Here is a 25,265-nt window from a genome sequence, read left to right on the forward strand (position 1 = left end):
CTATCAATTTTGGGTGCCTTAGATAATCTAAATCCCAGTAAACTTTTTTTTTTACATTGATTTTCTAAAATCCAGAAATGGTGGTTGTTTGTTGCAAGTAACTGACAGAACATTTACACACTTCTTCATAGGAAACATTTGGGTGTGTGTTAATTTGAGCAGAGTGTTCGAACAGGATTGTGTTTTTTTTTTAAATGTGAACTACAATTCAGGCTGGCACAGGCATGTTTTGAAAGACAAGGGTTGATTATTATTAGTTTTGAACTCCTGTTCTAGCCAGTTAATCTGAACCCATTTAAAAATATTGTTTAAATATTGGGTTCTCATAATCTGTTTTAATCTCCCATGTTACGAGGATATTAATTCTTTACAAAAAAATTACTAATTTTTATATAAAAATTGTCTTTCAGGCACAGAAGCGTAAAATGGATGGTACTCCTGATGGTCGTGGAAGGAAAAAGAAGCTAAAGCTGTGAATGCTGAATTTTTATAATCACTAAATTTAAAAAGTAGTTCTTTAATTTACGGGTCTTCATAAGATGTACTGTACAATGCTCAACTATTATGTCATTAAAGGACATCGGGTTCATCTGTTTACTGAACTAGAAACATAGTACTTATTGTAGTTTCACTTTTTTAAATGCAACAGCTGTGCTGAATTTTTTTTACCATTAACACTTGAAGTAATAAAATAGGCTTCATTTATTAATACAAGGCTTAGACTTTTTTTTAACAGCTCCACTGGAGTGTGTTTGAATGCTTGAGAATCCTGTAATTTACATGCTGTTTACATTGTAATAAGAGGGCTTCTAGGCCACCTTTCTCCCCAACTTGTTCTAGTTCCTATAAGCATATTTTGCAGTCAGGACTGCTTGGAGAATATTAGGATGTTTTTTAGGTATATTCTGTGTGGTGTCCTTTTTAGACTGGGTTGTTTTTGCCTTGTTTCTAGGCTTCTTGACCTTCCTACCTACAGGCCATCATTTAAATGCTGCTATTTCATGGATCAGAGTATGAGAATGATTCCAGTAAGCCAGAGGACTTTTGAGTGAATTGATAAAATGGATCATTGCAAATGTAACTGTAGTTAGTGCTTGATTCAAGTATCAGCAGTTAATCAAATTTCTTTAGCTTATAGGTCTCATCCTACAGAAAAAGAACTTAAGGTTAATTGCTCATAACCTGCACCTCCCCTGCCCCTGTCAGCTGGGGAAAATTTGGAGTGTGCATTATGTGCAGGGAAAAGGGATCCCTACAGGTCTAGAAATTAGGGGTTGGGGAGGAAGAGGTGGAAGCCAACTGCTGTGGCTCAAGGAGCTGCTACTGTTGCTCCCTCCTTCTCCTGCCCCACCACCAGATCTTCTGGCCTATGGGGTTCCCGTCCCCAGCTGTGCACTGGATCAGGCCAATACAGCCATGGGCTCTGGCTCCAGAGCCAGGGTGCAGTCCCAGGTGTGGCACACTGCTCAGGACCTGGTGCACTGGCTCAGCCCACGGGCCCCCTGTATCATGTGGGGCTGGCAGCAAGCTTGGCTCCCTCGCTGCTACCACTCACTTCAACTGAAGATCATTTTGGGGAGTTTCTTCAGGCTCCCCTTCAAAATCCAGGTGCATGAGATATGCAAGAAAATGTGGGAACATTTCTGTGTGCTCTTTGTCACTGAAATGAATGCTGTCAGTCACGCACAGTGGGAGCATTGTAAACTTTATTAGCACCTGTTGGGATGTGCTAAGACCTATCCTGCGGTCTGACATTTTAACAATGTACTTGCATTTTTAAATTAGTTTGGACTGCCCTGTGACTTCTGTGTTAGACTGAGTTCAAGTATTTGGGGGTAAGCCCCTCTGCTCAACTGTAGAGTAAGCCCTAAGCACTAGAATTGCGATGGGACAGAGCTGCCCCATTGCAAGCTCACTCAGTCTCTGTTACATGAACGGGATATAAACTATCTCAGGCATTTCCCAAAGCGTGAGAGTCAGCGTGTGTCCTGAAAGAGATGCAAATTAACACCACAAACCGGAACATCTCAGTTTGAGTGAGGCATCATTGCACTATACACTGGTCTTTCATCATGCATTAAATTCACCTTTTTTAAATCTCCTTAGTGCCCTGTAAAGGCAACTGAGTGTGGCCTAAGACTCAAACAAACAAAACAGGGCACTGTATAAGGTCTCTACAAAAGGAGTTATTACACTATATCCTGGCAATTGTACAGTAGGGCAACACTTACTGGGTTCATACAAGCATGGTCTGTGCCCTTTGTATATAACTTGCTTCCAGATGACTATCAATGGGTTAACCATGCTTTAACTGGGGAGCATACATTTATAATACTCTTTGTTCACATAACACAAATCCTTTTGCCTGTTTTTAGAAAGTTAATGCAAGACTAGTATCAAATCTGTAACAGCAGTCTAAATAGCTCTCTGAGTGCTGTAGCACCTTGTTAGCCATATAAGAAAAATGGCTTTCAAATATACCTTTTAAGTACAATTATGGTTTAAATGGTCTCTTGCACCAGGTACTACAGCAGTTACTGATCTTACTGATTTTTAAAGCCAATTATCTTCCCCAAGCCTTAAAATTGATTTGCCTGCAATGAAAACTGCTGGAAATAGAATTCACGCAGTATTAATACAGGCTTACATTTAGCAAAAGAATTGAGTGAATAATTGATTTGACACTTTTCTGAACAGTCCATTAGCATACTGCAAAAAAGTTTGTCTGTGGTTTCCTCACATAATTTGTAAACTATTCAATATTTATAAGCAGCTTGAAAAAATTCATAGAATAGTTGAGCAGTGACTAGAAACAGGTTGCTGCCTCTTGTTTTTACCATTAGAATACAAGCTCATAATGGAGATCTCCAAGGGAAGCAAATTAAAGAACTTTTCTGCTTTCTGGAGGACACCAGTATTATTTTCTATTGCCATAGTGAAGTTTAGGTTGTGGCCTTTTCTGTCTTACTTAACTGCCTCTGTGTCAAGGCTCTAACAATGGTGGGGTTCTGTCCTTCCCTGCCACTGCCTCCCACGTAGTTTCCACAAGCGACATATTTTGATGAGATGAGTGACCTGTATCTACCCAGGGGTTTAAAATCTTTATTGTTGTTGAGTGAAGTTTGTTTGCAGAAAGTGAACACCACCTATAATGGCACAACCCCAGGACCCTCACCAGGGAGTTGTTTGAAGAAACAAGTGATCCACTGACCCATTAACTACAACAAAGAAAGGATGCCCTGAAATAGAGAATTGTTATGAAGCAATTTGTGTGTGGTGAGTACCCACCTTTATCAGTTGTCATGTGGGATTTCACTGTTAAGTATGGGCTTGCCTACGCTGGGGAGGGTTCCCAATATATCTACTTCAGGCCTATACACACTGCTATCTTGAGTATAAGCCCCACTCCCAGTTGCATCTTGAACCTCTCCTTTCCCCAATGTGTTTGGAGCTTACCTGCATGGTGAATGCCATGCTCTTGGCCAGTAGCGGTCCTACAAGTCCCTGTTTCTGTCTTTGGATTTTCTGCAGTTCTTAGATGGGCTTTGCCAAAGGAATCTTGAGGAATCACTGCTTGATTGTTGAGCATGGCACGATTTGGGGATGGCTCTGGGAAACAGGGGAGCTGAGTCCAATTGAGAACTCTCTCAAGAGCCACCCTAATCTGTGTCAGCATGCCTTCAGTCACTGTTTTTCAATGGAGTCAGCGTACGCTTCTAATCCCTATTCCAGCGGTTCTCAAACTCGGACAGATTGCGCACCACCCATTTTAAAACAATACAACCTTAAGTACCACCAGCACATTTTTGTCGTATAAAGTAATTATAATAAGCTTGTTTACGTGTACCACTGACAGGCTGTCTGCATGCCACTGGTGGTACGCACACCAGATTGGAAACTATGGCCTATTCATTATGTACACACAGAATAAAATTATTGTAGTTAATTGTAGCATATCAGAACCTAGTCATTCTGATCTGAGTCTTACGGCTGTTAAAGGGGAAGATCTGTGCTTGTTGGGCACTGATGTCTCCTGTTAGAAACTACTAACCAATGAACCTGCTTCATTCCAAAGGAGTCAAAATCCAGTATTTCTTAGTTCTCATCTTACAAAAACTATGACGTCTACATACTGTACAAGTAACTAAAACCAACATCCCTTTGAAGAGCACCAGGCTTCTGTTGTGGGTATAAGGCACATTTTTAACTGCACAATCTGGTTCTTAAAAGCTTTTTCTTTTTTTTTCTCTTCTTTTTTGTTTTGAAAAAAGAAAATGGCAGTTTAAACAAGTGTCAACTCATTCTGGAAAACAGTTTTGACCTCTATAAGCAAGTCGCTCACACTTGAACCTAACACATGCACCCTCATGCGCACACACCTTCTTGGCTATATTCAGAAGCAAGTAACAAGACTAACAGCAAAACCAAAGCAGCCAGTTCTGTGTCTGTGCAAAGGAGTTGGCCAGGGCTAAGTGTCTGTGTTTGTGATGAAATTGTATAATGCACTCTGAGAGCCCCTAGACTTCTGAGCTGTCACTGCTGCTGTGTCCTGTGGTCACAGTTTCATTGCTGCTGGAGTAGATAATGGATGGCTTTCTTTTTCCAGCAGACGGTTGTCTCTCTCGCTTCAACAAAAACACTGTAAAGATCATGGTGGAGATCAGAAGCAGCAACCCAGCTGCTCCTCCGGCAACAGGCACAATATTGTTTTTAGAGTCTTCACTGGTGATTTCCAGCACTGGCCTCTGATACTGCCCACCTGCTGGGAACAAATCTTTCTGGTTGATGATGATTTTGTTGGAACGGTCAAGTGCTATATGCTGAATATTTGTGCCCCTGTTTTTATCTGCTCCAATGTCTTGGGACAGGCCAGGGGCAATTGGGTTAGCTCTCCGACTACGCTTCGAGGTCACGAGGCTGTTTTCTCTGTTACCAGGGGACAACACATGGTGGTATTCTAGGCTTCTCTTGCCAATTGCTCTGTTTGCATTCGCTCTTGACTGAACCATGTAAATAGTATGAATGTACCATTCTCGGCCTGCTGCCACCTTAAAAAAAAAAAAAAAAAAAATCCTTTGATTATAAATCAAAAGCACAAGGACACTGAACAAATTCCAGAAGCATAAGGTAAATAATTCCTATGGTAACAAGAAACTAAAGCAGGGCTCCTGATGACAATAGTTCAGGGGCAGGCAATTATTTTGATCGGAGGGCCGCTTACTGAGTTTTGGCAAGCCACCGAGGGCTGCATGACAAGCAGCCAGGGCCCGATTAATATTAATTTTCTAAATTTTTTAGGGGCCCCCCGGGCTGGACAGAATGGCCTGGCGGGCCGCATCTTGCCCACCCCTGCTCTAGTTACTTAGCTGTTTCCATCTGAGATGTGATAAGATAATGTTGTTCCCCAGCTACAAGAAAAGTGAAGCTGCAATATAATTATTGGAGAATGTACCTGGAAAAGAGGAGCAGATGAGAGACTGAAACCATCAGAACCAGGCTGCTTTACTAAAGGAAGAGCATCTGTGTGGTCAATTGCCAATTTAGCTTGAAACTCCATGCTTCCAAAGGTTTTCATCTGGGTCTCAGGCTGAGCCTTATCCTAGGAAAAGTAAATGCGCTGTTTCCAGATTACAGTAATTTAGACGTTAAAAACCTGCTAGAGGGGGGAAAAAAAGAACAAAAACAATTTACATACCAGGATCTTGAATCTGTACAGGAGAGAAGGTGAGTCAGCCAGGCATCCATATTCTTTATTACCTGGACTATACTTGGGCACGTACCCGTCAGCCCCAGTGCACAGAAACACCTTTTCAATGTTACAGATGAAAGAGTTTCCTAGATTCTGAACAGGATCCACCATCACTCGGCCATAGATTTCAGACCCTAATAAAGGAAATGCAACCCATGTGACTACCATAGGAAATAATTTGTTTTCAATTAGACGAACAATAAATAGTTTATTTAAACAATAAAAATGCCGTATGATTATTACAGCTTTGTAGTTAAGCACTCAGCTCAGAGAATAACAGTGAAAGTAGCATCTGTTGACATGCATTAGTGGAACATAATGTCTTTATTACTGGCTTTGGTCCTTACTCATTTAGATGATAGTGTTGATCTTGTGGTTTTAACTATGCAGTCCTTCAGTAACAGTATCCTTTTTCCCTTTCTTAGTGGGGTGTAACCCACATTCACATAGAAAGTGTATTCAACTGGATAGCTGTTATAGCCAAGTAATGTGAAAAACTGATCCAACAGAGTGGTTTGGTTTCCAACTTAGGGCACAAGTAAGAAAAAAAACTGAACAAAATGTTTTTTGGTTCAGTGTTGGCTTATCTGAATTCCCCTAGAGTGCCAAATGTGAGTGTGTAACACTGGGTGCAAATCAAGGTGATGATGGCTATCACTGGGTCGAAATCCTAGAGTTACATCAGTGACCACTGCAGTGCCTGACTTCTGGCTAACTATGCTATGGCAAAGTAAATAGGCTCCTAAGAATAGTAGTCATGCTAAGCAGGGATCTCCATAAGTTAGCCAATAGGAAACACTGAGGAAACAGTGCCTCAAATGCAGCCACTCTCTGGAACTCACATAAGCACTCACTGGAGTATTATGTGGACAGCAATGGAGTACAGGCTATTTTTACCTTCAGTAAAAGTCACATCAGTTCCTTCTCCAAATCCAATGGAACCATCAGATATCCAGAGGTCCTTCTTGGACAGCAAGAACATGTGAGTATTGAGACTGAACTCAGCAGCTACTGGGTCACTGACCTGTGACAGAAATAATTAAAAATAATCATCACAAAGCTGCTTTGATATCTACCTACAGCTTTACAAGCATCACTGATTTAGTCATATTCTGCTAATCGGGTAAATCACTGCACTTCCCAAATCCTAACATATAATGAATACAGGGAGTGCAGTATCAGACCTATTATATAAGAGATAAAACCACTAGCTGGATGAGTTCTGACACCAATCTTATGCATGAAATCATTGTGCTAAAAGGAACAGAATGCATCTCCAACTTTCCTCACTCCATTAAAGAGGCAAACCAGTATATTGACCTTCTTTCAATCAATGTTCAGAGTTTGTAAAATGTTGTGTGAAATGGGACGTGGCCTGGGCTACTAACATTTTCTGTTTCCCCAGGTATTAGCACATGACCAGTTTCTCTGTGCTACCTGGAAAAGCAACTGGAAGAATCCTTTGTATGAGTGAGCGCACATAGTGAAACTCAGCTGAGGGCACTGACTCACTTTCCCATCTCCAAACAACAGTCTGCGGTCAGAAATGGTTTTTGTTCAGATTCAAGCTCATGCTCTGAGGGCAGAAAGCTCCATCTACCATTCCTCAGTCTCTGTGTCGTTCAGTTTCCTCCATGTATTAATAAAAATTGCAGGGAAACCTCCCAAATCCTAGCGATACAGGCTTAGGGATGTGTTTTTTACCTGGCAACTATTCAAAGCTTGGATCCCATAGCAATTTTACCTCCTCTACTTGATGTCCAAACCTTGTTCCTTGCTATGGATGCTTAACTTCCTTTGTGCACAATATGGTTGTGCGGCTGATAGAGGAAACCCTTGGAGTTTCCTCTAACCAGCAGGAAATTTCTCTTGGAGCCTTACAGTCATAAATGGAAATTGTCCATTTAATTAATCTGTATTGAACTAACAGAGTCCTGCTTACATAGGTAAAGACCTTCCAAACTGGGTGTTTCATAGTAGATGCCAAACTTGTTTTAAGGTAACTAAAATGAGTGGCCTGATTTTCAAAAGTGCTGACTGCCCTGCAGCCCTGACTGAAATCAGTATGTGCTGCTTGGGTGCTTAATGGTTTTGAAAGTCAGGTCACTTTTGTAGGTACCTAAGTAAGGCTTCCAAAAGCTTAATTTTAGGAATTTTGAGAGTCCAGGCCATGGTTAGAAAGTCAATGCTCAGTTCTACAATCCTTTAGCTCAAGCTACCATATACATATGCCTTATTCCACCCATGATGACGCATCTGGAGTACTGCATTTATCGACACCAGCATAGCAGGATTCTATGATTTGAGCAAGCATATGTCCATTGTAAATCACATCTATAGGCCTGATTTCTCATGGCACCACTACAGGATCCTGTCAGTTTAATTCCATTACATTAAGTTTAGCCGCAGCTTTAGACAAAATTCAGAATTGTGGAGCTCCAGGTTATGAAACAACCCTCTGATTTTCAGTTTGTGCACTTTTTAGTCTCCCTGAACAGCTCTCAGGGGCTGCTTAGTGCAAAATATCACTGAAGGGGTTGGGCCCTGGACTATGATAAACCATGACATAAACAACTGAAAAGAGCTCTCAATTACATTGGATCTCAGTGTAACACACACCATAAGCACTGCTCTACAGCTATCCAACTACTAGGAGTTCAATATTAAGGACAAGATGACTGAAGAGAACCTCCCAAGTCATTAGGCCACCTGGTATTGCAGGCAACCATGTCTAGACCACCTCCCTTATTAGCTAATTAAGCTCCATCTCATAACTGGGTAGTTTTTTTCCTTTTGCCTCTACTACTTTGATAAGAAAGCTCCTCCAGAACCTCAGTCCTCCAAGTGAATCGCCTTCTAATTTCCTGCATGAATTGATTTCTAATCAGCTTATGCCCACTTGCTTGTGTGCCAAGAATACTCATCTCTGAACAAAAAACAATACCATACCTGTTGGAACCGAATATCTAACTCGAAGGTGATTGGTTCCTGAGGGTTACAGATGATGGGAAGGGTATATTCCTGGTTGGGTGCAGCAGTACAAGGGAGAAATTTCACAGTGTAAGTACCAGAGTAGTCTCGTACCTGGCAAAATAAACACACTATTAGAAAGTGCACATTTCTACAGGCTCTGAACAACTAACACTGCAGTTCAACATATATAGCATCATTACCAAGGCCAGAGGTTTAGATGCTCAAATGCCAGCAATGAAATTTGGGTACTTTCGGAGGATATGGGCATGAAGGTCTATAATAGAGATGTTTCACTCTATGTAGGATATAGATTCAAAATACAAGGGTCCTCCCCCTGGATGTGTCTACATGTGCAATTAATGTGAAGCAATAAACTCTGGCACTTATCGTGTCAGAGTCTATTGCTCCTGGGCACTGCATTTGAATGTGTGCCTGGAACAGCAGCACACTGAGCCAGTTTGGAGCAGCCCCAAGGGTGCCACAGTGTGCCACACTGAGCCATGAGGGTGCCACAGTGTGGGGCTAGCTGGCAGCCCCTCCCTGAAGCATCCTCAGGCCCCAGCCAGCCCTGTCAGCATCTACATGTGCATTGCTGCACAGTAAACAACTCCATAGTAGAACAGTACTTGCAATACACGTACAAGTACTATCTTACGACAGTTTATTAGTTTACTGTGGCCTGCTAGGGCTGTACACGTAGGCATGGAAACTTTACTGTTGCGCTAATTAGGCAGCTCTGCAGTAAACGTCTCATGTAGATGTGCCCCTTGCTACCTTCCTGCTTCACAGGCTAGTAGAATCCAGACTACACTGGGGCACTTTAGATATAAATTATTTTCTCAGGGATGCAGTGATGGGCTATTGGACAGGGACAGAACAGGGCAGAGGACCTGGTCTTATTCCAAGCTCTGTAGCTGGTCTATTGCATGACCCTCCGACCCAGGCAGTGAAACTCCCCGTAACTCTGCTTCTATGAAATGCCCACTCACCTTGCAGAGAACTTGGAGGTTTATTCTGGGCAAATATGCATTATTTTTGGTAATTTCAAATCTACAGTCCTGCAAGCCAAGGGTGGCCAGAAGATTTTACACGGAAGAATTCAAATGTAATGCTGCAGTTATCTTTCAAGTGCTATTTTCCCTCAAAACCATTTAATTTTCTTATCTATATCAAGCAGCCTGAAAATAACCAAAAGCATAATTGTCCTCTTTCCATAGTGTTCCTCCTTTATTCAATCCAATGCTGAGCTCCAGCTCTGCACTGGAATCCAGGTAGGCTCAGCATCTGCCCACACACACTGCACTGCAGAGTCAGAGTCACTGCCTTATCTACTTGCTTCTGTGACCCTCACACCTGTCCAAGCAGTATTCTCTGGTGTGCTCAGAAGGAGATGGGACCAATTAACTCTCATCTTGAACAAGGCTCTAATCTGGGCAAATCACTTGCCCTTTCTGGGCTTCTTATCCACCAAATGTATATGGAAGGTAATGCAAGCTAGGGACCCCAGAAGGGGTTATGATTATTCATTATGTAAAAAGAAAGTGTGAAGTGAACATCAACAGTCTGAACAGCTTTGAGAAGGAAAGAACTAAATTACCCCTGTCATTGTTATGTACTAGATTCAGTCTAACTAGATGGATTCTGACTGGTTTTCCAGTGCAAACTGCTGCACAGACAGCTTTCACCTGAATACGAGTGAATGTTGACTAGCACTTAGAAAGCCCTCTGTCTCCCATATCCAACTCCCCATATACACTCACAGCAAAGTCTGAAATAAAGGTCCACTGCTGAACAGGCTGGTGGAAAGTTGGCTCGCTTCGCAGGAGACTCAGTGTAAACGTGAGACCAGGGTGATCAGCAGACATCACCATTGAGGACAATGAAGTTCCTGTAAAAGCAAATGGCAAGTTATGAGCCCCTTATACAAGAGGGCTCAGACTCAATCAGCATACAGCAGCTGAGGAAATAGGCAAACCCAGGAATTACCCAGCACTCGTGAAGAGAGTGATGTTCATTTCATTTACTCTGTTGAAACAAGCTTGTTATTACAAAATATTGGCACTCATGAAAAAGCAGCACTACTGATGTTTCTAGAGATGTCATCCCAGGAGGATGAATGAGGTTCTTACCTGGGTGAGAAATTACCAGCTGTCCTCGGAAACGAATTTCTGTCTTGAAATTCACAACCAGTCGCCCTTCATCATTGATTCTCATGCTGGTTGGGTAGAGAGATCCTAGAAAGAAGAAAATCTGTCATGTCTACCAAGGACTGTTCTTTCACCGGCCTTCCAACAGAAAGGTCCTTTGGCTAGTTTAAGCATTTAGAAACATGAAGTATTCTGCACAGTTCCATCACTCACTGGGTGACCTATTCCCTCTCCTCCACCCTCATTACATTCAGATCCCCAGACTACTATACTTCAACAGATATACAATGATTTACACTGTAACACAAGAACTTCACTGGCCCCATGTGCTGTGAGATTACTCGTTAGTGGGTGCTCATTAACAGGGGCATCCACATCGGATTTACTGCTTTGCAAAAATGAATCCATCAGATACTTTGCCCCTGGATCCACAGGTGGTCTGTGGGGGCAAAACGTCTGTCATCCAAAGCATATATCTTCTTTTTTTCTTCTTCAGTGTTTGGTAGACTTAAAAGGTGTATACTTTGGGGGAAAGGTTTTATACAATAATGTCAATACCACATACAATTAAAAAAGAAAACATTGGGCGTTTTAACAGTAGGAATCAGCCTTGCTGGTACTTCCTCTGTGATTTTTAAGGCCAGGAAGCAGCCTAAGTTATTCACGCTAGCTACTCCAGGATTCCTGCACTGAAGACTAGGCATCCTGGCGAAATAATGTTTAATTATAAGGAAAGCTCCGATGCTTAAGCTTCCTCACCCTGCAGCGCCGATTCTGGGGGGCTGCCTATACCGTCTTTCCACAGGATGGCAGTATCATACACAAAGGTGAGTCGTAGTTCAGACTGCAAGTCAAAGTGCTGCCAGCCACCAACCGCCACAGGAGAGTGAAAGACGTAGGAGACATAGAGGGGCACGCGCAGTGTGACATAAGACTGCACCAGATTTAACACCTGAAAAACACCAGGGCAAAAGGTTACTACTTTCATGTCTAACCCCAAGAAGGTAGAAGAAAAGCGTGGCAGTGAGCCTGTGGGCTTTTATAACAGTAACAAAGAGCCTCATTCTCTATCTTCAGTCAGTCACATTTACAGGTCTTTCTTTTACTGTATGCATCACTTGTGTTTAGATGCTGCACTCTCCTCACTAGACAGGCTTACACATCTGTTCTTCATTTTGGATATATTCTGAGGCATATGACAAGAACTGGAGTTCTGGCATTGACTAAAATCAGACAGGCACTCATGTTAGTTCTGACAAACTGCAAGGCAAGCCGACATTGCCCTGAGAGTTGTTCTACATTGTAAAGAAATAAAGGGGTCTAGAGAAATATCCATTACAGTGTTGAATTGATGTTACCAATCTCATATTCCCCGGAGATCTTTTTCAAACCTACAAAGCCAGTGCTCTCTCAGAATTAGCACCAATTACTGTTTTGGTTCTTTTGCTTTCACTCCTTTCATAATTCTTTGCAAGCTGTGTGACAATTAGAGCTGGATTAATCTACAGGTCAGATCTGGACAGCCATGTACTTTGGGGGTGGTCAAAAACTGTACCTGGATCCAGAGCCAGGTTTTCCAATGGCACCTGTCTGTACAATAGATTGAACCAAAACTTCACATTTTAGCACCTCTAAACTCTGCTGTTTGAAAATACTGTCCGAATTTTATAGTTTGAGTTTCTCTCTCTCTCTCTCTTTTATGGGTCCATACAGAGGCTGTAGTGGGTACGACAGAACAGATAAAATATACTTGCTACCTTCCACTATTCTGATCTCAACAAAGTACCCAACATTGGAGGACTCCATACATAAAGCAAAATCAACCAAGTGGTCAATCCCAGACATGCAGGGCCACACAGACTTTTAGGGGCTCATAGCTGTGTGCTAAATAAGCACGCAAACGACTTCGCAGTTTGAGGGCCCTCAAACTGTTTGGTCCCTCTGAACTGTTTATTTACAGTTCGAACATTTCCATGCATCAGGTTCCTTCCTGTCCAGTCACAGATCATCACAAACTGAGCGTGCCTAGGTTGGACAGTCTAACAATTCACACAGAGCATCTGGGATTGTGAGCTGATAATCTCAGGAAGATGGATCCCCATATTTTGAATAGTTTTTTTAATTTTTTTTATTTCCCCAGCATGCAGTCTTCTTGACGGCTGTCACTTACCCTACAGACCCTCCCCCAAGAGAAGACTGGGTGGTCACCTGACTCCCAGTTGTCTTTCCTGCCTGGTGCAGGGGGGGCTGGACCTGATGATCCCCCAAGGTCCCTTCCGGCCTTGCAATCTATGAATCTACAGTAGCATCTTAGATTCCATTATTGCTAAATAATGCTAAAATTCATTATTATAATTATTGCTAGAATGCACATTTGTCAGCGATTACTAAATGGCAATCGAATGTCACCACAAGTTCATGAACGGCAGGTTTCACCAAACAGTTTCTATGCCATCTATTTTCCCCTGAAGTTTTAAAGCAGTACTTGTATTACATATTAATATCAATTCACTTCCCTGTTAGGGCATTTGTCAGGCTTCCTAGTTAAAGGAGTACTGCTGGTAAGGTCCCTGACAAATGGTCAACTAAAGGTACAATGGGATCTGAGCCATGATCCAACAATCATGCCTCTGCCATGCTACATGTACAACTACACATCCCAACAGTGCCATGTTGCCAGCGCAGGGAGTGCCTTGGGATCATGGCAAGCTGGGTGCATGGTGTCCCCACAGCTGGGAGACTTGGTCAGGTGATGGACATTTTTTGTGTGATAACTTTGTGGCTTATTCCCTGTTTTATGCTACCATTAACTGAATGAATGTTTGGCCAGGTTAGTACTTAAAATGGGATTAGGCCTTAAGTGTGACGTGTTCCAGAGACCTTGTCTCAGGAATGAGTAGTGCTCTTGTGGAACTCACAATTGGCAAGCAGCCTTTTTTGCTCTTCTTTCACTCTGAAATTAATTCAGAGGAAATACAGAAAGGGGATTTGTGGTGAGGCAAATAATTACTGCAGACATGCTGAAGTGGGGTCAGCAGTGCAAAGCGCATGCTGACTTATGAGAAATGTTGAGAACTGACAGTGACTGGGCACTTACTGGGCAATTTTCCAAATTGCTTTTAAATTGCTTTTGGTTGGTCCAAAAAGTATAGGAACTGCTGTGATATGAAGAAGCTCTAGGGTTTCTGAACTCTTCTGGAAGATGTTAGAAGATTTGTGCTACAGACAATCAATGCAAATGATCAACATGACAGCACAAAATACCTTTACGGATTTTATTAGGAAGGGTTTGGTTAAGGCATAGGACTGCATCTTATTTCACTATATTGGATCTTTTGTCCATTGGGCAACTGTCCTAACCACCAGACTACTGGGCAAAAATTGGGAGGTTCTTCCTTGTTCCCCTGCAAGTCATGGTTTCACAGTGACTAAAATTTTGGGGCTTACCCAGCCTTACAGGCCTACTCAGGGAATCCTATTTCCCTGTGTACCTGCCTGCCCACAGCACAATCCTAGTGAGCCTGCTCAGTGGGAAAACTGTGACTGTGCATGCACAACTCAAGCATGTAAAATAAAATGGGATTTAGTCTTTTGTTTTTCAAAACTTAAGGCCCAGAAGTGAGTGCTGCTGCTTTGATACATACCTGGCCATCTGTGCCAATGGAGCCACCACAGTCAGCCATCAGCTCTGACATGTCGTAGTAGCTGTTAAACTCCCACAGACAAGCTTCCAAGTTGAGGTTGCGGTAGAAACGCAAGGTCTTGGCAGATCGCAGGAGGTTGCTATACTGATACGGTGAAGTTTCTCCAATCACGTCAGGGTTCTTGGTGCTCTCTGTCAGGAAGCCATGTTTGGTTGGGATCTCATCATAGTCCAGCAGGTTGGAACACTTATGGTTGCCTACTCGAGTGCCATCAGGGCTGAGAGTCAGTTCGAAATTGGATAATGGACGAGTTGAAATAACAGGCAGCATTCCTGAAACATAAGGCACCCCATCCACTTACTATCATGAACTGAGAAGACTGACTGCTCAAATGTTCTAAGCACATAGTAAAACCTACTTTTTTTGTGGACACTATTAACTTGGTAGGATGAGAATCATCTTTCGACTGTAGAGAGAAATTCTGAAGCTAAGTCATACGTAGACTTGATATATCTGAGTATGGAGAGAGAGTGTGTGCATAAAGGATTTGCTACTTGGTTCCAGATGTCTTTTCATGGGGCAGGTGTATGTGAAGTATGCTTTGTTTATTAACTGCACTTATTTCACTAGCTGCACCTATTTCACTAGCTGCATCTTCTATTAAACTACACCTAAGGGATATTTTTTGGTAATTCATTATTTCCCTTACATCAATACCCCCCAAAGTAAAAACCCCATTGCTGAGAGCAAATGTTATGCTCGAGAAAAACATTAGTTTGATAGAGTTAAAGATATAGTACATTAAAGTGTTAAATACAATTTTTAAAAGCAATTTTCTAGATACCTATCCCTGTCACCATCAGCGTAGCAGTGTTACAAAGAACTACATGGAAACCTTGACTTCACTAAGGAAGTGAAAAACTGCTAAACATAGTTGGGCAGAGTAGAGTTGGAGCTAGATGATGCTATGGTGCCTTCTTCTAGGTTAGTGTGTATTAGGGAAGTAAGCTACTGCCAAAAAAACATTTTCAGTAAATGTCTTATTGCTATACTGCTAGGGAAGTCTTCCACATGAACATATATCAGGCAAGCCTATTTCCAATAGCTGCAGAAGGCACGGGTATAGCTCATACATGCTTTCTAAAATAGTATTAAACAATTCTCTGTCCCATCTGTACTAACGTCTACATTACTGCTGAACACCCAGCTTCTTAATGTAGACGGCCCAAGAGAAGTTGCCACATGAATAAACAGAATGACTTCCATGGGTGTGTTTGTGTGTGTGTCTTTTCTGTAAAAATAAGAAGTAAAGTAGTCCAAGATTTTCCCCCTGCTTTAGATAAAACAATTGAGGGCATGGAAAAAAGTACATTTGCAGCAAGATCAAAAGGCAAGGGAAACATGCATGAGCATGCTGTAACTTTCATGTCTTTCATGTCTGCATGACTCTACAGCAATATAAGTGAGCTAAACTGTGGTTACTTTGGTTCTGGATGAAGCAGCACAGATGGGATGTTTTGTTATACTCGTATCACTACAGAATCACATCGGTATAACAGTTGTAGTGTAACAGCTCATCCCAGTATTCTTTCATAGCTATGCAATTTTTACATCTAACCATTCCTTAGGTTTTTCAAACATTTATCACAGTTGGTTCTTTTAGAAAGATGATAATTACCCTGTTGGAAGCTGGTGTCTTCCAATTACGGTTTTTACTAACACAGTAATACAACACTTTCACCTTCAGAACCGCATGAACACTACCCACAGTCCTATGGATAGATACAACAATAGACTGTTTTAAAGAGGCAGGGGCATCAGTGTGAAGGGGTTTTTTAGAAGTGTGCATTAGCTGATTCACTGTAACTGGTGTATAATTTTAAACCTGAAAGAATCAGGAGTAAAGTTACAATGGTTTAGCTTCTACTTGGAGAAGAATAAACCAGGCAGATGACACAGTTACAGCAGATTGGCTGTAAAATACTAGACTTTTAAAGCACTTTCATTGCTCATCTATCCATGCTCTGAAATGGCTCTTTCCAAAGTCAAGTCTATAGCACTGGGCTTCCCAGTCAGCCTGGCATAAACCAGGGGTAACTCTACTGTGGTCACTGGAATTACCACTGTAAAGGAGAAAAAAAACAGGATATTGGTGACAGGAATTTTATACTGGTTTTCATTTCAGATGCAAACCACATTAAAACATACGTGGCTGTAACAGTGTTTGGTAAACCCTTAACAACCTTCAAGTGTGGACAAGGATGAATGCTGCTCTGGCCACAAGCGTACAGCATTGTCTCTTCCAAAAAAAAAAGTCCTTCTCTGCCAGAAACTCTCTTAAGGTGGGAACACACCTCACAACTGCCAAGTATCTGTGACTACTGGAGATGTAACATTCAAAGGCTTGTATGACCTCATGATGCTTACCATCCATATGCGGCATCGTAACTGTTAATCTAATCAGACTGGGGTAATCAGGATCTTCTGGACCCGTGTACTGAATTTTGGCTGAGAAAGGTTCTGCTCCAACAGATCCTGGGATGCGAGGCTGACAAAGACCTGAGAGGGGAGAAGGAGTAATCCTGAGGACTCAGTTAAACTGTGTCACATGAGTTAAAGGCAATTCTGACATGTCTGTAGCCAGACTAGGTTACAGCAGCCTGAGGTCCAAAGCATATAGTCCTTTAGGAGCTTGGGTCTCAGGTATAGATCTGGAGGGCTAACTTCACAAAGGTGCTTAACAGCAATTCCAGGAGCCTAAATAAAATATATACAGGCACCCCTGAGATCCACAAAACCTTCACTCAGCTGCTGCTTAACCTTGTCTATGAATAAAGCCCCTGTCACTGGGCAGGCGCAGAACCACCTACGTCTCAACACTGTTAAGTTACTTGGAACTGATGCCCTTTCATAAACCCCAGGGGAATCGTCAAAATGCCTCTTGGCCTGCAGGGCCTTATCTGCTAGGTTCTCAGAGAGTACATTTATCCCTAACTGTAGGATGAGACTTTTCTGAGGCCTTGTGTACAAAGCAGGGACTTGAACCTTTCTCTCCCATATGCCCAGTACTCCCCTGGCATCTCACACCCACTGAATATTTAGTTATTTTTGCTAAGTGGAAAAAATTAACCAGGAGAGACTTAGAGCCTGAGAACTCCTAACAGCCTGGGGGTTTTGGCACCTTCTCAGGATGTGGAGATCCATGTTTGAGCTTTTTCTCCAAGTTATAAAACAGGTCTCTCTCCTCTCTAATCACTAGTATCATGGAGTGTTTCAATCTGGTTTACTGTGAGAAAGAGTTTACTTGTTTTAAACACATAATTCCCAGAGAGAAATCACAACCAAGGAAACAGAGAGGGGGTAGGTTCCATTTCTTTCTGGCCCAGAGTGAGGTGGTTCATTATCTCTGAGGTGGGGCCAGCGTTCCCTCTAAGCTGTGCAGTGTGGGCGGCCACACAGGCATGCTCATGCTGCATGGCCAGGCATCCCTGCACCTCAGCACAGCTTAGAGGGAACGCTGGATGGGGCCTAAACCCACAGTATTGTCTACTGTCTAGTTTGAACAGCTCCCTGCTTAGCTTGCTGACTTCTGCAAATCTCTGCTAACCCAGGTACTGTATTGAAAACCCTGAGATGAGGCTAGAAATTTCATGCACCAGTGAGGCCAGGACTTAAACTCTGCAGTGGGTTTCTCTTTTAGTCTATTAGTCTATGCCAATGCTTTAATTCTGGCCTGTTCTGCAGGTTTCTGAATGGTTTCATGCTCAAAGGTATTGCTCCTCTCCATTTATAGATAGTAGCTGTTTTGTCTTGAATGATATAAAACAGAAATATGTATCTCTGTGGCACATGTTTATAATGTGAAAAGCAGAGGACACATGTCTAGGAGTGATCCCATTGGCTACCTCACTAGAACAAGATGCCAAATAAATAATTGCCATCTCCACCTCTTCCTTATGCCAATGACAGCTGAGTCATGGGTATAAACTATTAAAATTACGAAGTCAATGTGGCAATTTATGCAGCTTTCTTTCAGAAAGAAGCTTTTTCTCTACACAAAATAAATCTAAACTATATACAACACTGAAGCCTACTCGGACCTGGCCTATATCAACAGCAAGCAGTGCAGCTTTCATTGTCTTCCCCTACTCCAAGGTGTCACAGTCAGCATGTTACCACTTACCATCTTCTCTGTTCACTGTGTAAATTGGACTGAGCAATTCCAAGCCCACATCACCATTGGCATTCACAGCACGTGCTGCACACTGCACCCTTGATCCTGCTTGGAAGTAAATGGAGTCCAGGGAGATGGATTTGGTGTTGGTAAAGAACGTGTTGGAATCCACTTCCCGCATGGGGCTGGTGACACCGTCGCTGCCACTTGGAGCACTGACAAGCCAGCGGTACTGGGTCAGGGTGTCATTGATGTTTTCAGCAGCACAGATAGAGCCAGTCTTGTCATAGTCTGAATACTTGGGATTACATGCCTGTCGGTTGGCAGATATGCAAAATAAACAAGATGCTCTGCTTCCCATGTCTGCTCCAGGAATGCTAACAATTAAATATCATTTTAATGGTAATTAAAACATTAGCAGTATAGTTTCACTTCTTTATGGTTATCATTTTTGCTTATATGTAGATGCCAATTCAACAGATACACAGTTAAGTGTCTTACATGCCTAACCGTAGGCACACACATTTGAAAACTTGTATCTTAGCCTTTCTGTATATCTGTTCCTAAAACAAGGATACTAATATTTAGATAATGATCTTACAGTCCTTCATTTTGGGGTTTAAGTCTGGTTCTATATGAACATGGTTAGGGTACTTTAATTTCAATTTTCTGCCCCTAGGGTTGCCCTTTTAAAAAAAAGAATGTCATGGCATTCTCTAGCACTCCTTCAAAACACTACCATGTACAAGAGCCTTGCTACAATCTTGGAGCTATTGCTGTAAAATATTCCAGACAAGCATGTGCTCTGGACACACACTAATCTTTTATCTGAAAAAAGAAAGACAGAAAGATGGATCAGGGTAAGGAACCCTAGCTCACTCAAGTCTAACAGCCGCACACAGAAATTGGGTGCCTTCTGTTATCAATGCATACAAATCAAATCAGTTATACTGAGAGGCTCAAAAGCACTGGATTAGCAAATGATATTGCTTGGGAGAGATCATACCGTCACACACACAAGAGGGTAGCCTGTTAGAGGCTGTGGGTTCTCTTTGCTTTTAGATGTGTCATCATATATCAAGAGCGACACAAGCTGGGGCACAGCTGGAAAAGTCACATCTGCAATGCTGTCCATTTCTTCAATGTACACAATGGCTTTGTTCACCTGAATTGTGAGAGTTAAAAGGTTACTGTCTACAGCTGAAAATATTAAAAAAAAAAAAAAAAAAAAAAAAAGAGTGCTTGCAGCTGTAATTTCTAGTGCTAAAATTTATTCTGATTTTACTCATGAAATATAATTTTCTCTAGTTTCCCCTCATTGTTCCAATGACTTCTTAAAAGTGTATCTTCTGATATTAACCCCTTTGCTCCCCAAGTTTTCAGCCTCTCTGATTAAGTCTATTCACTGGTTAACTGTAGGGAAGGGTAAAATGAATACCCAGGGTGACATCAGCTCTCAGGACACTCAGGAAGGGAAAGATAATTCAGATAAAAAATGTAAAGAGAAAGCAATGCCTTACTTGTTCATTGATGCTAAAAGCAGGTGGCTAGTTTAGCCATCTAAATCCACATTAGGGACCAAATCCAACCATACGTTTAGATTAGTAGATAGCACTTATGCAGCTAATTTAGTTATGCAAGTGGCATTTTGAGCCACTTACACATGTTTTAGATTATACTTCCCCTGGATGTCACATAAAGCCATGTACATCACAAAACAGAGGGGAGAAGACCTCCTTCATTTCAGCTCAATAACTGCTCAGGGCCTGGAAAACCCAGATTCTTGGTCCCCTCACCTAGAAGGGATTTGAACATCTCCCACTTCTTGGAGATGTGCCCTGATCATGAGGCCCTGGGCTACAGAAGTCCTTCTTCACAGGAGCACTCCCAACACGTCTCCAAAGTTGGGTGCCCTGTACAATGTCCAGCCAAGTGGGAAAGATATGACATGCCACAACAAGTAAGCCTTGGACACTGGGGCTCAGGGGATGGGTACTAGAAGATGGGGTCCCCGAGTTATGGAACAAGAGACCTACATCACTGCCCCAAGCCTCCCTCCACCTTGTAACCAAATCTCCTTCCCTTCTTACCTGTGCAAGCTCCCTTAACATTCTCTATCAGTTTATTATAACATCAGTACATAACCACCTACATAACAACAACAAATGTAAACACAACCTTTACCTGAATCTCAGCGATCATATTTTCATCAGGTTTCAAGTGCACTGTAAATGCTTCTCTCATTTCTCTCACTCCATCATATAGGACCTCAACTTCAACAAAATGTTCAGTTTCTCCTTCTTTGAATTCAATGTCTGTTTTAGAGACAAACAAGTTAACCTCTTTTCTAAATCCAGTTTGCTCAAGTAACATACCTTGTTGGAACAAAACAGTTTGGCTCTTCCTGAGTCAGCTTAGAATGACTGCAGTATTAAAATGGGCAAACTAAATAACTAAGCCTAAGTACAAACTTATTAATTTTTATCTGACAAAGGACACATGAAATGCTGGAGTGAATTTTTATAAGTGTTTGAGAACGACATTTTAACTCCATTTTTGTAGGGGGACCTTGAGTAGATGCCCCCTTGCATATATGCATTTTGGACGTAGATCCAAAAAACGGTGCCTAAAAACCAGGGGAGTGGTAAAGTCCAACACTTTTAGGGCATATGCTTCTGAAGTGGAATGCAGAACCCCACCTGTCTAGGCTCCCTGTACAATGCAGGGGGAGAGTTAAAGCATCTAGCAGGGTCTAAAACCTACATGCAGGTCTCAGAACAGGATCTAAAAACCTGCATGCAGAGCAGGGAGCTGTGTGATGTCAATGAGACCAGTGTGGACCTGCCTAAAGCTAACAGGAAATGCTTACATAAAGGAAAGCTCTGTAGGCCAGGGGTTCTCAACCTTTTTCTCCCTGAGGCCCAACCTAGCATGCTATAAAAATGCCATGGCCCACTTGCATGGCCCCAATAACTGTTTTTCTGCATATCCAGTAGATTAAAAGCTGTATTAAATTGATAATTATACAGTTAAACATACACTCAAGAGAAGGAAGGTATTTTACAGACAACTTTAGTGCTTGATACTGTTTAAGAATATTGTTATTTGTTATTTATATTATAGTATTATCTACAGGACAAAACTGAGAGCAGAAGCCCCATATGCTAGGCATGTGCACCTACTAATGTGTGAACACATGTAACAACTGACTCATGCCCAAATGTCACTAATTGTTACCTCCCCACAGGTAAGTCTATGGGGGCATTGGCAAGGTGGGGGAGGAGCTCCCCCCACCCCACAGACCCACACTCCTTGCTTTCCTTTTCATCTCAAAGGTTCCACACTGAGATAAAGCTCCAGATAAGTAAAAACAGGACAACATCATCTCAATGCTGATGAGACAGAAGACTAGTGCCTTTGAACACAATTTCTCTATCTTCTCCCTTTTTCTCCATTAGGGTTAAATGTTTTATCATACCAGCACTCCTCTGCCAACCAAAAGGGCTTCTGCCTGAGCTCAAAACCAAAACTCTGCTGCCAGAATGGGACCATTCAATGGCTGGACCAAACTGTATGTAAATTCTTACGAAGAAGTCCTGAAGAAGCTCTGGTCTTCTGCTTATCAAGAAGCTCCTGTCTTAGGGACTTAAGTAGCCATAGAAAGTTAGGTGCCCATTTTCAGCTGAATTTCAATAGGATTCAGGCACCGAATACTATTCCTCTCTTTCACAAATAATTAGCCAAGGATCTTCAAGCATAGGAGCAACAATGATTGAGATGCTTAAAATACAGCACTCACTATTTTTCTATTGTAACAACATCCTGTTATTCATATCCTTCATTCATATGCACAACAGCACTGCCTGGGCTAATGATTCTAAAGTCCACCATTCAGTGAAAATGCTTACCTTCTGACATTGGGTTATAGTCTTCTCCAGAAGTGGCTGACCCATCCTTAGTGTGTATTCTTACAGCTGATATTTTGGAGCTGTCTCCCAAACGTAAAACAGGGATCTTTACAACCACAATCTCTCCAGGCTCCTGAGGCTCTTGAATGCTGTATTTGATTTCAGAAAACTTAATCACTGGTTCTGCAAAGAAATTGGGGGTGGGGAGAAAAATCTCTCTCACTGGATCCAGTAAAATATAATACACGGACTTTCAAAAGACATTCCAATGGAGGTAAGTGGGCCAAAACAAAGCTAAAAAATCTAACAAAAGAAATAGCTGGACATTTCCCAGGATTTATTTGCTGGTATGTTTACTAAGCCAAAATAAATTCTAATGGAATTATTCTGAAAAGTCTTTTTGTATCCTTCTCAAAAAAAGAAAAAGAGAATAACTTACTGTGGTTTTAGTTCAAGATAGATTTTTAAGAGGAGATATGACCTGTTGTTAGCCAGGTGGTTATTTGCAAATGCTGTTTATTTTGCTCCTTAGTCATGAAAGGAGGTGGTAAACCTAAACAGGTGTCTTACTTTGATGGAAAGCAAGGCAGAATCCTATTTCATTTTGTGTGTCCCAATGGCAGTTTTCTGCCTGTGTAAGTGGCATTTTTCACACTTCAGTGGAATCTGCAATTCTTTTGCCCTTGCAGTATGGACAGGTAAGTGTCTACATAGCTACTGTGCAGGTTCAGTTAGATATGCGCTAGCTTGGCAGATATGGGGTTCCACCCATGTGTACACTTGGGTGAGTGTAAATCACAGAATAAAGTCTAGCAAAAACCCATGGTGAAAGAAGGAGGAAGTGACAGCACCAACAGGGCCTGTCCCTGTTTTATCATACACAGCTGAGTGGGTAGGTACTCACCCAGGAAACAAAAGACCAAGGTTCTAGGCACTGCTAACCCAGCGGGGCTTGGAACTTGCATTTCACCAACTTTAGGAGACACAGGGCATGTCTACACATGCAATTAATACACCTGAATATTACATGCAGAAAATTCAGGCGCATTAAACTGCGGCCCCGCACACATCTGAATGTGCGCCTGCCAGGCCTGGAAGGCCACTTCAGGCTTAATACCAGGAAAAACTCCTTCACAGTCAGGGTGACCAGACTGTGGAATAAACTCCCTCCAGAGGTGATGCAGCCAAGCGGAGACTAGACAGTCACTTGCTGGGGTCACTTGACCCCAGTTGTCTTCCTGCCTAGAATGGGGGAGCTGGACCCGATGGTCTGCAAGCCCCTAACAATCTATGGATCTGTGAAATGCATCCCAATCTCCACATAGCTGGAAGGCAGCATCCTGCTGAACTGGGACAGCTCTTCCCTCTCTCTGTGGCCCTCTGCTGCCTAGGCTGACTAGGAGCAATTTGCTCCTGGTCAGTGTCTGCGTATGTGCTTCAGTGCATTAAAGTTCTAGTACCTGTATCTACAGATACTAGAAAAAGGCACATTAGACAAATCTACTGCAGAGTAGCTACTGTGCGCATGTAGATAGTGTTGCTTTACTGCACATTTGATTAGTCTAATGTGCAGTATAGCATCTTGTATAGACACAACCCCTGTGCTCTAACCAAAAGGCCAAAGCTTAGGAATTATCTGTGCAGGGAGTAGAACTGAAAATTGCTTGTGTGTGTCAAAAAGGCTACTTACATAGCTGAAAAACTGGTATCTGGGTGCATACAGTGGAATAGGATTCCGCCCCATCCCACAGAATTCTCTCCTTATCCCTGCAAGTTTAGGAATTTGCTTTGAAAGTCTAGCTCAACAAATCTACAGTTCTTTCAACTTGATCCTGTTTGGAGCTCTCTTATTAGTACAACATCCCATTATGCAAAACAACAAGTAGTTTTGGAATAATACTGGAGAAGGTCAAGTGAAGATTATTCACCCTGTCTCAGTATATGGTAACAGAGACATTCAGTGAAATAAGAGGTGATAAAATTCAAAGCTAACAGAAGTAGATACTTCATAAAATGCAATATTTGTGTGTGTGGAATTCATTGCTTCAAAATGTCACATGACAAACAGAATTCAATAAAGGGATTACATACTTATAAGGATTGCTATAGAATTCAGAGTTGTAACGGCAAGTATTAAAAACAAGCACACAAGAAGTTCTAAATATTTTGCTTGAAAGCATAAACCATTGTCTAACTACTAGGGTCAGAGGAAACTTCCCCTTTGGATAAGTCATTCAATGATTGTTCATTGCAGGTTTTTTTGCATTTAAAATAGGAATACTATGTATTACAGGCTGGTCCTTTTGCACTTTCGTTTGAACCATCTGGTACTGGCCACTGATAAGGTTGCAACACGTGCTCAAATGTCTGTATTTGAACACAAAGACACTTAAAAACTCACTGTCTTCTTCATCCTTTATCCTGACCAAGATCTCTTTCTGCTCTCCAATAGAGGCACCAAATATGGAGTTGCTTTTTGGTGTTCCAAGCAGTAATCTGAATTCCTCCTCTTCTTCATAAATGGCATCATCTTCTAGCATTACCACACAGAGCTTCTCAATCTCTCCTATAGACAGGAGACATGTATGTATTGGATAATGTAATGGTACCACAGAAGATAGGATAAAAGTCAAACACACTCTCTAAGGTTCTCTCTCTCTCTCTCTCTGT

The 25,265-nt window shown here is 42.0% G+C and overlaps 2 protein-coding genes across 2 annotated transcripts in view; one reads left to right on the forward strand and one right to left on the reverse strand.

The window, feature by feature from the left end:
* SMARCA5 (SWI/SNF related, matrix associated, actin dependent regulator of chromatin, subfamily a, member 5) overlaps nt 1-709 on the forward strand; it is a 53,190-nt gene extending 52,481 nt beyond the window's left edge. The window contains exon 25 of the mRNA XM_019521836.1: nt 411-709. Coding sequence (XP_019377381.1) covers nt 411-476 — 66 coding nt within the window. The 3' untranslated portion in view covers nt 477-709. The remainder of the gene's footprint in view (nt 1-410) is intronic.
* Nucleotides 710-2,789: 2,080 nt separating this feature from the next.
* Nucleotides 2,790-25,265, reverse strand: part of LOC109300949 (FRAS1-related extracellular matrix protein 2-like) — a 112,397-nt gene continuing 89,921 nt past the window's right edge. Inside the window, exons 10-24 of the mRNA XM_019521837.1 lie at nt 24,997-25,161; nt 22,596-22,778; nt 20,872-21,002; nt 19,694-19,852; nt 18,697-19,000; nt 16,941-17,072; nt 14,514-14,845; nt 11,629-11,821; nt 10,852-10,956; nt 10,483-10,610; nt 8,699-8,833; nt 6,647-6,773; nt 5,696-5,883; nt 5,453-5,599; nt 2,790-5,048 (exon numbers count right to left, since the gene is read on the reverse strand). Coding sequence (XP_019377382.1) covers nt 4,518-5,048; nt 5,453-5,599; nt 5,696-5,883; nt 6,647-6,773; nt 8,699-8,833; nt 10,483-10,610; nt 10,852-10,956; nt 11,629-11,821; nt 14,514-14,845; nt 16,941-17,072; nt 18,697-19,000; nt 19,694-19,852; nt 20,872-21,002; nt 22,596-22,778; nt 24,997-25,161 — 2,960 coding nt within the window. The 3' untranslated portion in view covers nt 2,790-4,517. The remainder of the gene's footprint in view (nt 5,049-5,452; nt 5,600-5,695; nt 5,884-6,646; nt 6,774-8,698; nt 8,834-10,482; nt 10,611-10,851; nt 10,957-11,628; nt 11,822-14,513; nt 14,846-16,940; nt 17,073-18,696; nt 19,001-19,693; nt 19,853-20,871; nt 21,003-22,595; nt 22,779-24,996; nt 25,162-25,265) is intronic.

This window comes from Gavialis gangeticus, unplaced genomic scaffold (assembly GCF_001723915.1).
Source record: "Gavialis gangeticus isolate Ggan-Ray unplaced genomic scaffold, GavGan_comp1, whole genome shotgun sequence".
Classification (NCBI taxonomy): Eukaryota; Metazoa; Chordata; order Crocodylia; family Gavialidae; genus Gavialis; species Gavialis gangeticus.